Here is a 12,322-nt window from a genome sequence, read left to right as displayed (position 1 = left end):
ATGCTTTGCAAGTATGAATAATGATAGCCAGTTTATGCACAATAAGAAGCCACAGCCAGCAATATGATATAGACAGATGTTGGTTGACATGGATATTGAACTCCACTGCACTTCTCAAATCATGTAATGGGGTTTGTACATTCAGCTGAGAGGGCGGGGGCTTAATGCTTCATCTGAAAGCCAGCACTTCTGACAGTGTAGCAGTACCTTGGGGGAGCACCTGGAATATCGGCAACCCAGGTCAGGATATGGGAGCATAAAAGCAAAAAAAAAAAAAAAAAAAAAAAATTCTTGTATGCCAGGAAGCTCAGCAGGTCTAGCAGCATCTGTGCAGAGACATTTGTGAACATTTTGAATCCGATACTGATGCTGGACTTGAAACATTAATGCTGTTTCTTTCTCCACAGATGCTGCCAGACCTGCTGAGTTTCTCTGGCACTTCCTAGTTTTATTACAGATTTCTAGCATCCACATTGTTTTACTTTTATTTGACAGGTTAACAGGAGCACCTGATGCATGTCAGACCTTCCGACAGATTTAAGTGTTGCCATCATAGGCACACCAGATCCACACAAGCTGTGCCTTATTACTGTTGAGACTGAGCACTGCATCAGGGTGTGTCATTAATAACCACCATACATGATCCCAGAATAGCAAGTGTCACCCTTGCTTTGTCAGCAGTGCTCCTGCTGCATGTTCAGCTGGGGCTGAAAGGAGATTTAAATTGGTTCCCATTGCACTACAGGAGAGTATTTATTGAAAATAAACTTCTAGTCTGCTATATGTCTCCTTCTGCTCCTTCTTATGAGTCACATTCCCCGTTAGCATGAACATTATTCTGTATAGTTACTTTTACAACAGGAGTTTGAACGTTTCAGCTCAAAGCCAGTGCCTGCTTGGTTTTTTTAAATCTTTATTTTTGATAAAGTGCTGACTCCCTGGCTTAGGGCTGCCTTGTATTGATGTCATTGATAGCTGTGCTCACTGTTTGACAAGAGCAAGAAAATGGAAAACAGGGACAGTTTATTCCTGCAGTGAAGACAAGTGCCTGTTCTTGGACCCTGTGGGGGATCAGTTTCAAACAGGAAGTCCTGTTAGGTTACTGAATCCAGATTTCACTGAGCATGGAACTGTTAGTTATACTTGTTAAAAATAAAAATTAATTTCTGTTGATTTTCTATCATTGTCACCTGAAGATGTTGTGTTAGAATTTAGACCATGCCTAGCCTGTTTGGAGGCTCATGCCCTGTTGTTCAAAAGTACCCAAAGGAATTCGAGCCCAAAATTGGGTCACTGGTTTTATCAAATGCCCTGTGGTGGGTATCCTACTCATGCATTTAATTTAATACCTGTTTTGAATGCTTTAGGCAAATTGGGTAGTGTGAAACAAAATAGGCTTCGTGCCTACCCTATGGGAATTCTGGACCACTGAAACACAATTCTTTGTAAGTTTAAATAAAAAGAAGCAAATTGCTTTTATATAGCACCCTTTGCTTTGCAGTAAATGAAGTACTTTTGTAGTTGCTAACGTATTGAGGAAACATGGCAGCTAAATTGCCAACAGCAAAGCCCCAAAATAGTGGTGTGGTCATCACCAGATTATCTGTTTTTAGTTGTTGGTTAATTGACCACCAGAGAGAACTGCCCTACTCTTCAGAAAATACTCAGTCATATAGTCATACAGCATGGAAACAGACCCTTTGACCCAATTTGTTCATGCCGATCAGGTTTCCTAAACTGAACTAATCCCATTTACCTATGTTTGGCCGAAATCCCCCTAAATCTTTCCTATCCATGCACTTATCCAGTGTCTTTTTTTAAATGTTGTAATTGTACTTTTCTCTACCACGTCCTTTGGCAGTTCGATCCATACGTGCACCACCCTCTGTGTGAAAGAGTTGCCCCTCAGGTCCCTTTTTTAAATCCTCCCCTGTCACCTTAGACTTATGCCATCTAGTTCTGGACTACCCCACTCTAGGAAAAAGACTTGGCTATTCACCTTATCTATGCCCCTCATGATTTTAAGTTTGGTTTGTGGTTTAGTATCTCATTTAAGCGTTCCACATGAATGCAGTGAAGTGTCTGCCTAGATTCCGTGCTCCAGTCTTTTTAAAAATCTAAAGCTTTCAGTTTTGGAAGTGAGTTTGCTGTTAATGAGACAGTACAGCAACAATCCCTGTGGAATTAAAGGTGGACCTAAAGTGCTCCCACTGGAAATAAGTGTATCACTCACTCACTCCCTCCCCCACTGCCCTGGAGACTCACCATGAGCTGTTGGTGATGGGCCATTTGGTCTGAAATTAATTTGTTTAAAATTAGTGTGCTATCTGTGTAAGTGTGACAAGTGCCTGATGTTTGTTGAAAAGACTGAGGCCCAGGGCCCACTGACTTTGTGCCTGTTTTAAACCTGAGATGGACCTAAAGAAACTTAAACTTCATTAAATCTTCAAAGTATGAGGTATGTGGTGGCAGCTGTCCAATACTTGACCTGAATTCCTGATATCTATGAGTGGCCTTTTATTTGAGAGTATCAGCAGGCTGTCTGTTGGGGTCATTGTCACTAAACCCAATCTAAACCCTGTCATCCTCTGTGAGGATTAGATGCCTTGGTGTATATTTGGGGTGGAATCTGGAAACATCCTGCACCTCAAGGGCTGCTGTTCATCTCTATTGCCAAAAGGCAGGGATCTCTGAGTATGGTGTCAAGGCAAATGAGATGCACTAGCTTTGGGAGGTGTTTTGAAGCAATTGCAGACAAATTTAGGGTCTTGGCAACAGGATACTGCCTGGTTTCGGGCTTATTTAGACCAGATTGCCCCTACAAACACGATCCTGTACCTCTGGACAGGGAAAAATGGCTTAAATTTAGTGTGAACACAGAGTTAGTGTGTGCACATAACTCTCCTGCGCTCTGAAGTTAAACAGCAAATTGGGCGCAAGCCTTCAGGTCAGCCCTCTATTAGAAAGGGGGCTCTGTGCTTGCCCTCAAATGAGGAATTTCCATTTAAATAGATTTTCAGTGAAAAGGGCCTACTGATTCATCTCTGCACAGCGAGAGAACAGTTTTCATGTGCTAATTGCTGATTGTGTTAATTTTTGATGTGTTCTTCAGTATCATGCCGCTTTGTTTTTTGTTTAATTTTTAAATGAAAGGAAATTTGCCAGAGCTCTGTTCCCCAATCCTTGTTTCTCTTGTCCACTAACTGATGGCAGGTCACTGAATGCATTCAGAGAATGCGCAGGTCATGGTGGGTATCTGTTGTGTTTCTCCATTGTAGAGTCACAGAGGGTCCCGTGCAGTTGGATCAGTGGTATTCACCTGCCTTAACCTGCTCCAAAAAAGAACATCATCTCAAATATTGTCTTACACAACTGTAAGGTTCCTTGTTGGTGTGAACTGGTTATCCTTCAGTATCTTGCCCAAGTGGCCAATCTTGATGTGTTCTATAATTATTTGGTTGGTTGGGTCTTCACACCAAAGTCTAATTGTCCACATGAGCACACTCTAGGAGTGGCCACTGATAACAGGAATCTTTGCTAATCTTGTTCTTTGATTGCCCCATCTTTGCTGTAACTACTGAGAACCTGTGAGCTTTCTGACAATTCTTCTCTTGGTTATAAGCCTGGGTGCGATTATTTTATGGGTATTGGAGGTGATGCAATGAACAGTGCGTAACAGTCTTGCTGCACTATTTGAGGTGCTGATTTTAGGATGGGATGTTAAACAGACTTTTTCTTGCCCCCTCGGGTAGAAGAGGGACTATTCCTGGCCAATATTTACCCTTCAGCTAGCATCATCACTGAACTCAGCCAGTTCAATGGTGTTTGTTGGACTTTGCAGTGCAATTAGTGACCAAATTTCTAAAGTACTTGGCTATAAAATGGTTTGAGACATCTCAAATGGTTTTGAAATGTGGTGTATGTGCACCTGTATTGATAAATAAGCCAGGATGGCTACTGACAAGAGAACTTTGTGTTTACTGTCTTGTTGGTCTGTCTTTTTTGTGTTGGTTGCTCTGGACTTGTTTTTTGGGCTGTTGTGAGACCTATCGGAGAGACGCTTGGCCACTTTAACCGGAACCCGTTCAATTTTTGATAGATGGTGACCAGAACAAAGAAGATCTTTGTGGGCGGATTATCTGTAAATACCACAGTGGAGGATGTCAAGCAGTATTTCGACCAGTTTGGAAAGGTGAGTGAAACGCGAGCCTCACTGCAGCTTGCATTCATTATGTTTCTGTTCACATCCGTCCTCGAATCTGGGTCATGCCGTTTTTTCTTGCTGCAGATTTTTCCAGGTTAAGCCTGAAGTTTCTCTGGCAGTGGGCCCCCCTCTTCCCCACCCCCAGAATAAGGTGAGAAGAAAGGGTCTTGGTGCTTGTCGTTTTAGTGTTGTGTACTGAGCAGCTGCATTCAGAGCCGCTGCGGCTGCCGCCACTTCCTCTCCCCCCCACCCCCCCACCCCACCATCTCCACACTGCAGCCCCCTTCCACCACACACACACATACACACACTCAAACCCAGCCTGCCCAGCCTTCCCTGTTGGTGCCACGGTCACCATGGTGACAGGACGAGAGGAGCAGTCATAGACAGGTTCTTTTGTTCGGGACTCAATTCAGCGCTGGCACGCAAAGCCGGTCAGAAGTGACAAGAGAATAGGCGAACACTCCTGCGCGCTCTCCAGGGGAATGCTAAGGCAATGGGCATGAGGAGAATTGCTGCCACTCAGACTTAACCTTCAACTGTCTGAGATGACTGTCCACCCCTCAGCCACCATCCAGCCCCGAATGGTCAGCTACCCCACGGTTTACTAATCTTCTCTGTTTCCATGGTGCCTCGGACAGCTTTAGGATACAAATTAGGAGCTGTGAACACTAGCTTCTTGGCCAATGGGAATGTGGGATCATCAGTCTGAACAATGGTTTGCTGGGCTTTTTTGTGTTGCTCAGAGAAGTAACAAAAGAAATTGTAAATCCTTTTGTCAGATTGAAGTCTCCAGGCTCCCTTTCTTCGAGGCCCTGCTGAAGACCTGGACTGACATTTATTTGAGGGAGGTTTATAAAACACAACCTAATGTTCAAGTCAGTTGCGCTGGGTCAATAAATGGAACGCACACTTGAAAATCCAATTTCTTCTGATCAATTATGTGGCACCTAAATTTGAATTTGGCTCGACCCTTCTAATTTTCCCAGATATTACAACTCCAGTTTAAACAGCAACCCCTCTGTTCTGTAACCAGCCCTCATGTACCAACAAAATTACCTTTTGAATGTGTCCCTGGGTAATGGGGAATGGTTCAAAGTACAATTGGGAGTAAGGTTCTATGGCGGGCAGAGGAGGCGCAGCATGGTGATTAGTGGAGGATGTTCAAGAGGAAAGTGGCCAAATGGTTGACTGACTGTTAAGGGTGATACATAGAACAAAGGGTGAGCCAGTGTTTGTGGCATGTGAGAGTTTATGACTGAAGGAGTTTGTTTAGATTGAGGTGCAACAAAATGGTTTGAAAGTGAGTTTGAATACTTTTCCAGTTCTCTTGGGCACAATTTGGAGAGCATGTGTTTGAGTTAGTGAAGTGGAATTGCGCTTTCCTGTTTTGAAGCGTGTTGGTAATTTAGTAAGTCACAGTGGACTCTAATTTATGCTACCCTCCTGTACTGATCCTTACCTCTTGCAGGTAAAATGCTTCAAGCACCGGGTAACTCTGGTGCTAGAAAGTACTGATGAAGCATAAGGTCGAATGAGTAAACAGGACTCTAGTAGTGGGCAGCCTATTACAGCTTGATGAGGAGATGCGGCTCTCTCATTTCAGTTTCAGGTTTGAGATGGGGATTTTTGGGATGGGCCTTGTAATGCACTGGATAGCTTCAGAATTTTGGTGCCTTGCTATGTCTGTTAAAGGAAAGGCAATTGTAGCCAGTTCATTAGGCACTAGAGCTACCCATTGTGTCTTTCTCTATCTGGGTGTCCCATAGCCCCACCGCTGTCTCGCTGTCTCACTCGCTTGCACTCTCAGGGTCTGTGTTGGTGTGTTCTATCCATACAGTTCTGCACTCTCAAACCCTGTATTGATCTCCAACCACCAAGGGAGCTAAAGCCAGTCACAGTCACTGACGATGAGGAATGGCTGCTCAGCCTCGCCTAACTCCTGTCTCTAGTCTGTGAAACTCAGATTTTGCAGCCAGCAGCAAGGCAGTGTTGAGCGTGAGAGCTTACCCAGTAACAGTTACTACGTTGGACCTCTGGGCTGAGGGAGGTTACCCAGTGTTGCTGCTACGTGGTCACTGCCAAGCAGCAAGTGCAGGCCTGACATTTTCCAAGGACAGAGTAGGTTTCACCCGCTTTCGCCTTGACCAAATGGCCAATTCATTCCGTCCAGGAGGGGAGGGGGTAAAATAACCAGCGGCTCCTGTGCAGTTGTTGCTCCTGTTTAGGCTGCTGTGGAATCCACTCCCCTTCCCTCCTCTAACATTCCTGGTGGTTTCCACAGTAACCGGAACCAGAGGCAGCTTAGCAAAGCTGTCTCTGATAGAATGACCATGTAGGTGAGGTAGTGGAGGACCGTAATATCTTAGTTCTAGAAATCATTTACATTTTAGTCTATAGTCTTGTGAGCCTTAAGTTTTAGTTTCATACTCTTTGGAAGAAACCTTAGTCATAGTTTTAGTCTAGTAACTTTTCTTTGCAGACTCTAGTGATATTTTAGTTTTAGTTTTGGCTAGAATTTCACTCAAAATGTTATTTGCTGCTTTCCTTATTCTCGTTCTAGTCTTTTCAGGAGTGTTTTTAAAATTTTTGTTTCCAAAAAAATTGTTTTTACTTCTCAAACAACGAACAAGAAATGCTGAGAGATAATCAAACTGCGGTTTGAATGAGAGCTAAAGGGAAGATTCCCGCTGTTTGTAGCAAAATCGTAAGTGTGTTCTTTATGCGTGTGTTTACAATTTCATTAGACATAGTGATTGACAGAAAATGGTTTGTCCATTTGTGTTAAAACATCCATTCCTCAGGTTAGGAGGTTGACTATTTGAGACCCAGATAGAAATTTGAAATCTTTCTAATCCTAATCTTTAATCTTAAATTTCATGAGAAATGTAGTTTCCAGTTCATTTTTAATCGCTGACTGTGTTTTCTTTACCTGGCCTGTTGAAGATCTGGTCAGGAGTCTGTCTATCAATGATGAGAGAGGTGCCAACACTATGACAGAGCACCTCTGAGAGGGACAGCGCTATGGGATTGTTTTATAGCAGGACTGGAAAACTGGGGGAGGAGCAAATTACTCCAATTCTTCTTTTAAAGCCTTGGGAAAAACAGCACAATGCATTTCGCGCATTTCAGTGATGTGAGTTTGTACTCGAACAGCATAGTGTTTACTGAGGGCTGGATATTTTTTGAAATGATTTCTGTTCCTTTGCCTTGGCTCTTTTGTACTCACAGGGCTAAAGAGCAAATTTGGCAGGGACTGATCTATAATTGACCTCTGTGGTGCTCTGCTCCAATTCAAATCTCTCTCTTCCCTCTAACCAGGGCTTATTCCAAACAGATCTGCAACATCTAATGTGGTATCCTATTGAACGGTAAATGAGGGCGTTTGGGAAGAGAGCGAACATACCAATTCTCAGACTTTGAGCGAATTATAGGTTGTGATTTAGAAACCAGGATGGAGTTGCATTAGAAGATAAAGTCATAGTATCTGCTGCTGTTCTCAGTTGTTTGACTGTGGAAATTTATTTTTACTAAAAAGAAATGCAAGTTCTGCAAAACTGCAGTCTGATCTCTGCTAACGACAATTCTGTGGTCTAAATTTGATATTTCGGGTTTTGCTAACTCCTCTGCTTTTGTGTCCCGTGTAAGTTGTAGACTCCACTCGTTCATAAAATCTGTTGAATATTTTTTGGTATAGAATTATGAAGATTTAACTTTTGCTTCCTGGTCAAAGTGATGCTGTTGTGAATTACTGTGTAACATCTGGTAACCTGTTCCAGGAGAGCAGCTGTACTTCGAGGATTAGTGGAGGGGAGCAGGTGTTGGTGTTTGTGGTCTTCCTGTCATCAAATGCACTTAGTGGGCGTAATTTGAACTGAATGGAAACAGTGATATCGTAAATCCACTGAATTATGGACCTAAAAAAAATCAAAGCCATGATCATACAAAAATGAATGCTAAATCACAAAGATATTCAAAGGGATACCAAAACTTTCATCGAAGACCTAGGCATAGATTTGAAGGAAAATAGTGAAGCAGGATACAGGACAAACGGATTTGAGGAGGGAATTCTTGAGCCTAGGTAGTTGAAAATGTTGAAAGCTAATTGAAGGATACAACCAGAGCCAATGTTTACACTCTTTTAAAATAATCTTTTAGTTAGAATTGCAAGTTACAAGTGACTACCTCTTAGCCCAATGGACACATTTTCAAATAGTTTCTGTTCATAGTGGCTCAAGAAAATTGCCAGCTAACATCCATCACATAGCAGCAACGAAACAAAAAGAAAATATGATAGCTAATAATTACTGAAGGAAAGGGTTGATGAACAAGCGACCAGAGTGAGAAATGGAGAGTAATGGAGGAGCTATAGGTTTGAAAGAAGTTGCAGTGTCATGGGTAAGAAAGGCATCGAGAGAACTGGGTAGGTGATGGCCTAGTGGTATTAACGCTGGACTGTTAATCCAGAGCCCCAGATAATGTTCTGGGGACCTGGGTTCAAATCCCATCATGGCAGATGGTGGAATTTGAGTTCAATAAGTATCTGGGATTAAGAATTAATGATCACTGTGAATCCATGGTTGATTGTTGGAAAAACCTATCTGGTTCACTAATGTCCTTTTATGGGCAATAAATGCTGCCTAGCCCTGATGCCCCCATCCCGTGAATGAATAAAGAAGAAGAAACTGGGGTTCAAACTAAGTCACAAAGTATTAGGAATGATGGGTAGGAAAGTTTTTGATAAGTTGAAGTGTACAGAGAGTGGATGCCTGGTAAGGGCATAGAAGCGAGCTTTAATGGAAGATGGTTTGAGGCAGAGGCAGTTATAGGTGATATGTACATAAGTGCAAGTTTATGCAGAGCATACGTATATGCACGTATATGTGAGACCAGAGGATTCATAAGTTGTGTGTAGCGTGGCCTTCCATGACAGAGTGCACGGAGTTGGGGGTTTGGGTTTTTAGGGTTTGTGGCAGGGATTCTCATTGCCTTTCATCTCCTCAATGGCTAATGGGCTAATGTGGAACACACACACCCACACAGACACAGACACAATTACTGCTGGAGTGAATTAAAGATAACCGGTGGGAATTGGGGAGAGGAATTCAGGATAAAGTCCGTGAACAAGAGTTCAAGCAATTTTTGGGGAGGGTGAGGGTTGTGGATGGGAGGTGGAGTGAAGAAATCCCTTCAAATGTACAATGTTTGTTTCAAATTGAGAACTTGCCAGCTGCTGAACAAAAACAATGGGAGAATAAAGTAGTTTAGTTCCACGTGAAGAGACCGTCTACCTATTAAGAGTTTGGTGGGAGTTATTGGGATTTGATCGTTTGAGTTGGAGGGGGTGGTGGGGACTTGTGTGAAGCATAACAATAGTGCATGTACTTGAAAGGTAATTGGTGTTGAAGTGAGTTGGCATGTTGGATCCTAAATCAATGTAAATTTCATTGTTCATCTCCAGTAAAACATTAGAGTGACTGCATTCTCCACTCTCTCCAAGTGCCTGCGTCGCTGTGTGCAGTTGCTGCTAATTTATTCCCTGCTGCTTCTCTTACTCTGTGGAATACTCAACTTTCCACAGCTACATTATGTTTTTGGTTTCTCCACACTAGTTACAGCAAAGCAGTTTGTGTTGGAAAGAAAAACACTTGCAGGGCTGACTTTCTGAGCTCAATGCCTCTTCAGTGAGTTTTACTTCTAGACATATTTTATTAAGCTAGATTATTAGTTTTTTTCCCCCCTGTTTGGTAAGAGTTCAATTTTCCATTGAGTCTCCATCTTGAATTTAAGCTTTGTGACCTTTTATATTTCGGGTGGATTCTCTCTTTCTTTTGTTTTCATGCACAGAACTTTGCCTCCAGATGTTTAGAATCTTCCTGTGTTGATCTTCCTTCATTTGTCATTGAGGTCTCTTCCTGCAGGGTGTACCCCGAGTCTCCATTCATTAGACAGCAGCAGCATTTTTAACACAAAAACCCAAATTGACAGGAAAGGAAACAAGTGCTTTTTCTCAACAAGACTGGCTTGCAGGTTTTGAAAATATTCTTTCTGTTACCCAACCTCCGGATTTGGGGTCACCTTGAATGTCTTGTTCAGTCTGCGTGGAGAACTTTGCAAAATTGTCGCTGTTACTTTGACCTCCTGCTCCTCAACATCCAAGCCATCAGACTTGGAAGTAATGAGGTCAGGAATTTGCTGCATTATAAGATTTCATTCTGTACTGCTGTTTGAAATGTCCTCAGTAAGAAATGTGGGAGAAAATTTTTTTGTTACCAGAGAATGAATGTACAACTTGTCTCCAAAAGGAGCAGTTTGGGGAAATAGTATTGGTGCAGTTAAAGGGGAAGCTAGGTAAGTGCAGGAGAGATAAAGTACTATCATATGTTGAATGTAACAAAATAGTGTGGCAAGAGGCTTGTGTAGAATGTGAGCATCAAGATAGACTGGTTGGGCCAAATGGCCTGTTTTTGTGCTGAAAAGTTAGTAAACTAGATAATGTGGGCCTCTTTTATTTATTTACATTCCCCCCCCCCAATAAAAATTTTAACATTTTCCTTTTAACTATGAAATACTCAGCCTCGGGAAAGGTCCATATTTTTTTTCCCAATGACATTTACGTTGAAAGATCGTTTTTGAGGAGATTTTAATTAAAGGCTCTTGGGGGTTCAAGTGGAGCTGATGTTACATCCGAGTCTGGCAATCTGGTGTTTGTGGCATCACTGCACCACGTCAGTGCTCACTCTCCCCACACAAGAGTCTCTTGTGACTGTCTCATTCAAAACCCCCTGTGCTTGGGTCTCACGGGTGGGGGAGGGACGGCTGAGCAGGACAAAGTTTTCCTATGCAGAATGTTGCTGTTGAGTAACATCCCTGAACCAACTTGGAGACTGGATTTTTGAGTGGAGAGGAGATGTGGGGGTGGGGGGGTATGATTCAGAAAAAGCCAACACAGGGACATTGTACAGCAACCTGAAACACACACAATCGGCACTGTTTGAATAAGGTGTCTGAAAAGCAGGAATGGTTGCGATGGGGGAAGGGAAATGAGCATGAGCACATGCTTCATGCAGTGTAAGAAGGCAAGATTGCAATTTTAGTATGCTGGACTTCACTTGATTGCATTCTTAATGAGTATTTCAGTTCATCAATATAAATTCCTTCTTCACATCACATTGTATTCGTCAAAAATTCACTGAATAGTTCAGTTGTAGGTCCTTTTAAAAAAACAACGTTGTTAAAGGTGTTTGTGATTACATATACGCAGCACATCCAGGATTATTTTTGGAGAGTGGCCGGTGATGGCTTGCTCTGTTTCATGATGCTGCTGAGACACAGAACACTTACAAGCATTTAAAAATAAAACAAGCGTTGAAGCTGCTGTGACGTTGAGTAGCTTCTTAGCCAGGACTCGGTGAGCTCCAAGGCTAGATCAGCATTGTCATTCACTGTGTGTGAAATAATTCTGTTTGAGTTTCTCATAAATTAAAACATTGCAATTTTAGTCCTGCTTCCCAGAGCAATTAGGCCAAACTATTGAGTGTCCCATTTAGAGTCATAGAGATGTACAGCTTGGAAACAGACCCATCGGTCCAACTCATCCATGCTGGCCAAATATCCTAAATAAATCTAGTCCCGTTTGCCAGCATTTGGCCCATATCCTTCTGAACCCTTCCTATTCGTATACCCATCCAGATGCCTTTTAGATGTTGTTCTTGTACCAGCCTCCACCACTTCCTTGGCAGCTCATTTCATACACGCACCACCCTCTGTGTGAAAAAGCTGCCCTTTAGGTCCCTTTTAAATGTTTCCCCTCTCACCTTAAACCTATGCCCTCTAGTTTTGGACTCCCCTACCCTGGGGAAAAGACCTTGTCTATTTACCCTTTCCATGCCCCTCATGATTTTATAAACCTCTATAAAGTCACCCTTCAGCCTCTGACACTTCAGGGAAAATAGCCCTGGCCTAATCAGCCTCTCCCCATAGCTCAAACCCTCCAACCCTGGCAACATCATTGTAAATCTTGTCTGAGCCCTTTCAAGTGTAACTACATCTTTTCTATAGCAAGGAGATCAGAATTAACACAGTATTCCAAAAGGGGCCTAACCAATGTCCTATGCA

The 12,322-nt window shown here is 42.6% G+C and overlaps 1 protein-coding gene across 1 annotated transcript in view; it reads left to right on the top strand.

Moving 5' to 3' along the window:
- Positions 1 to 12,322, top strand: part of msi1b (musashi RNA binding protein 1b) — a 129,673-nt gene that overhangs the window by 41,040 nt on the left and 76,311 nt on the right. The window contains exon 6 of the mRNA XM_020515901.2: positions 4,100 to 4,192. Within this exon, the coding sequence (XP_020371490.1) occupies positions 4,100 to 4,192 (93 nt within the window). The remainder of the gene's footprint in view (positions 1 to 4,099; positions 4,193 to 12,322) is intronic.

This window comes from Rhincodon typus, chromosome 24 (genome assembly GCF_021869965.1).
Source record: "Rhincodon typus isolate 14 chromosome 24, sRhiTyp1.1, whole genome shotgun sequence".
NCBI lineage: Eukaryota > Metazoa > Chordata > Chondrichthyes > Orectolobiformes > Rhincodontidae > Rhincodon > Rhincodon typus.
This window is presented reverse-complemented; position numbering and strand designations above follow the sequence as displayed.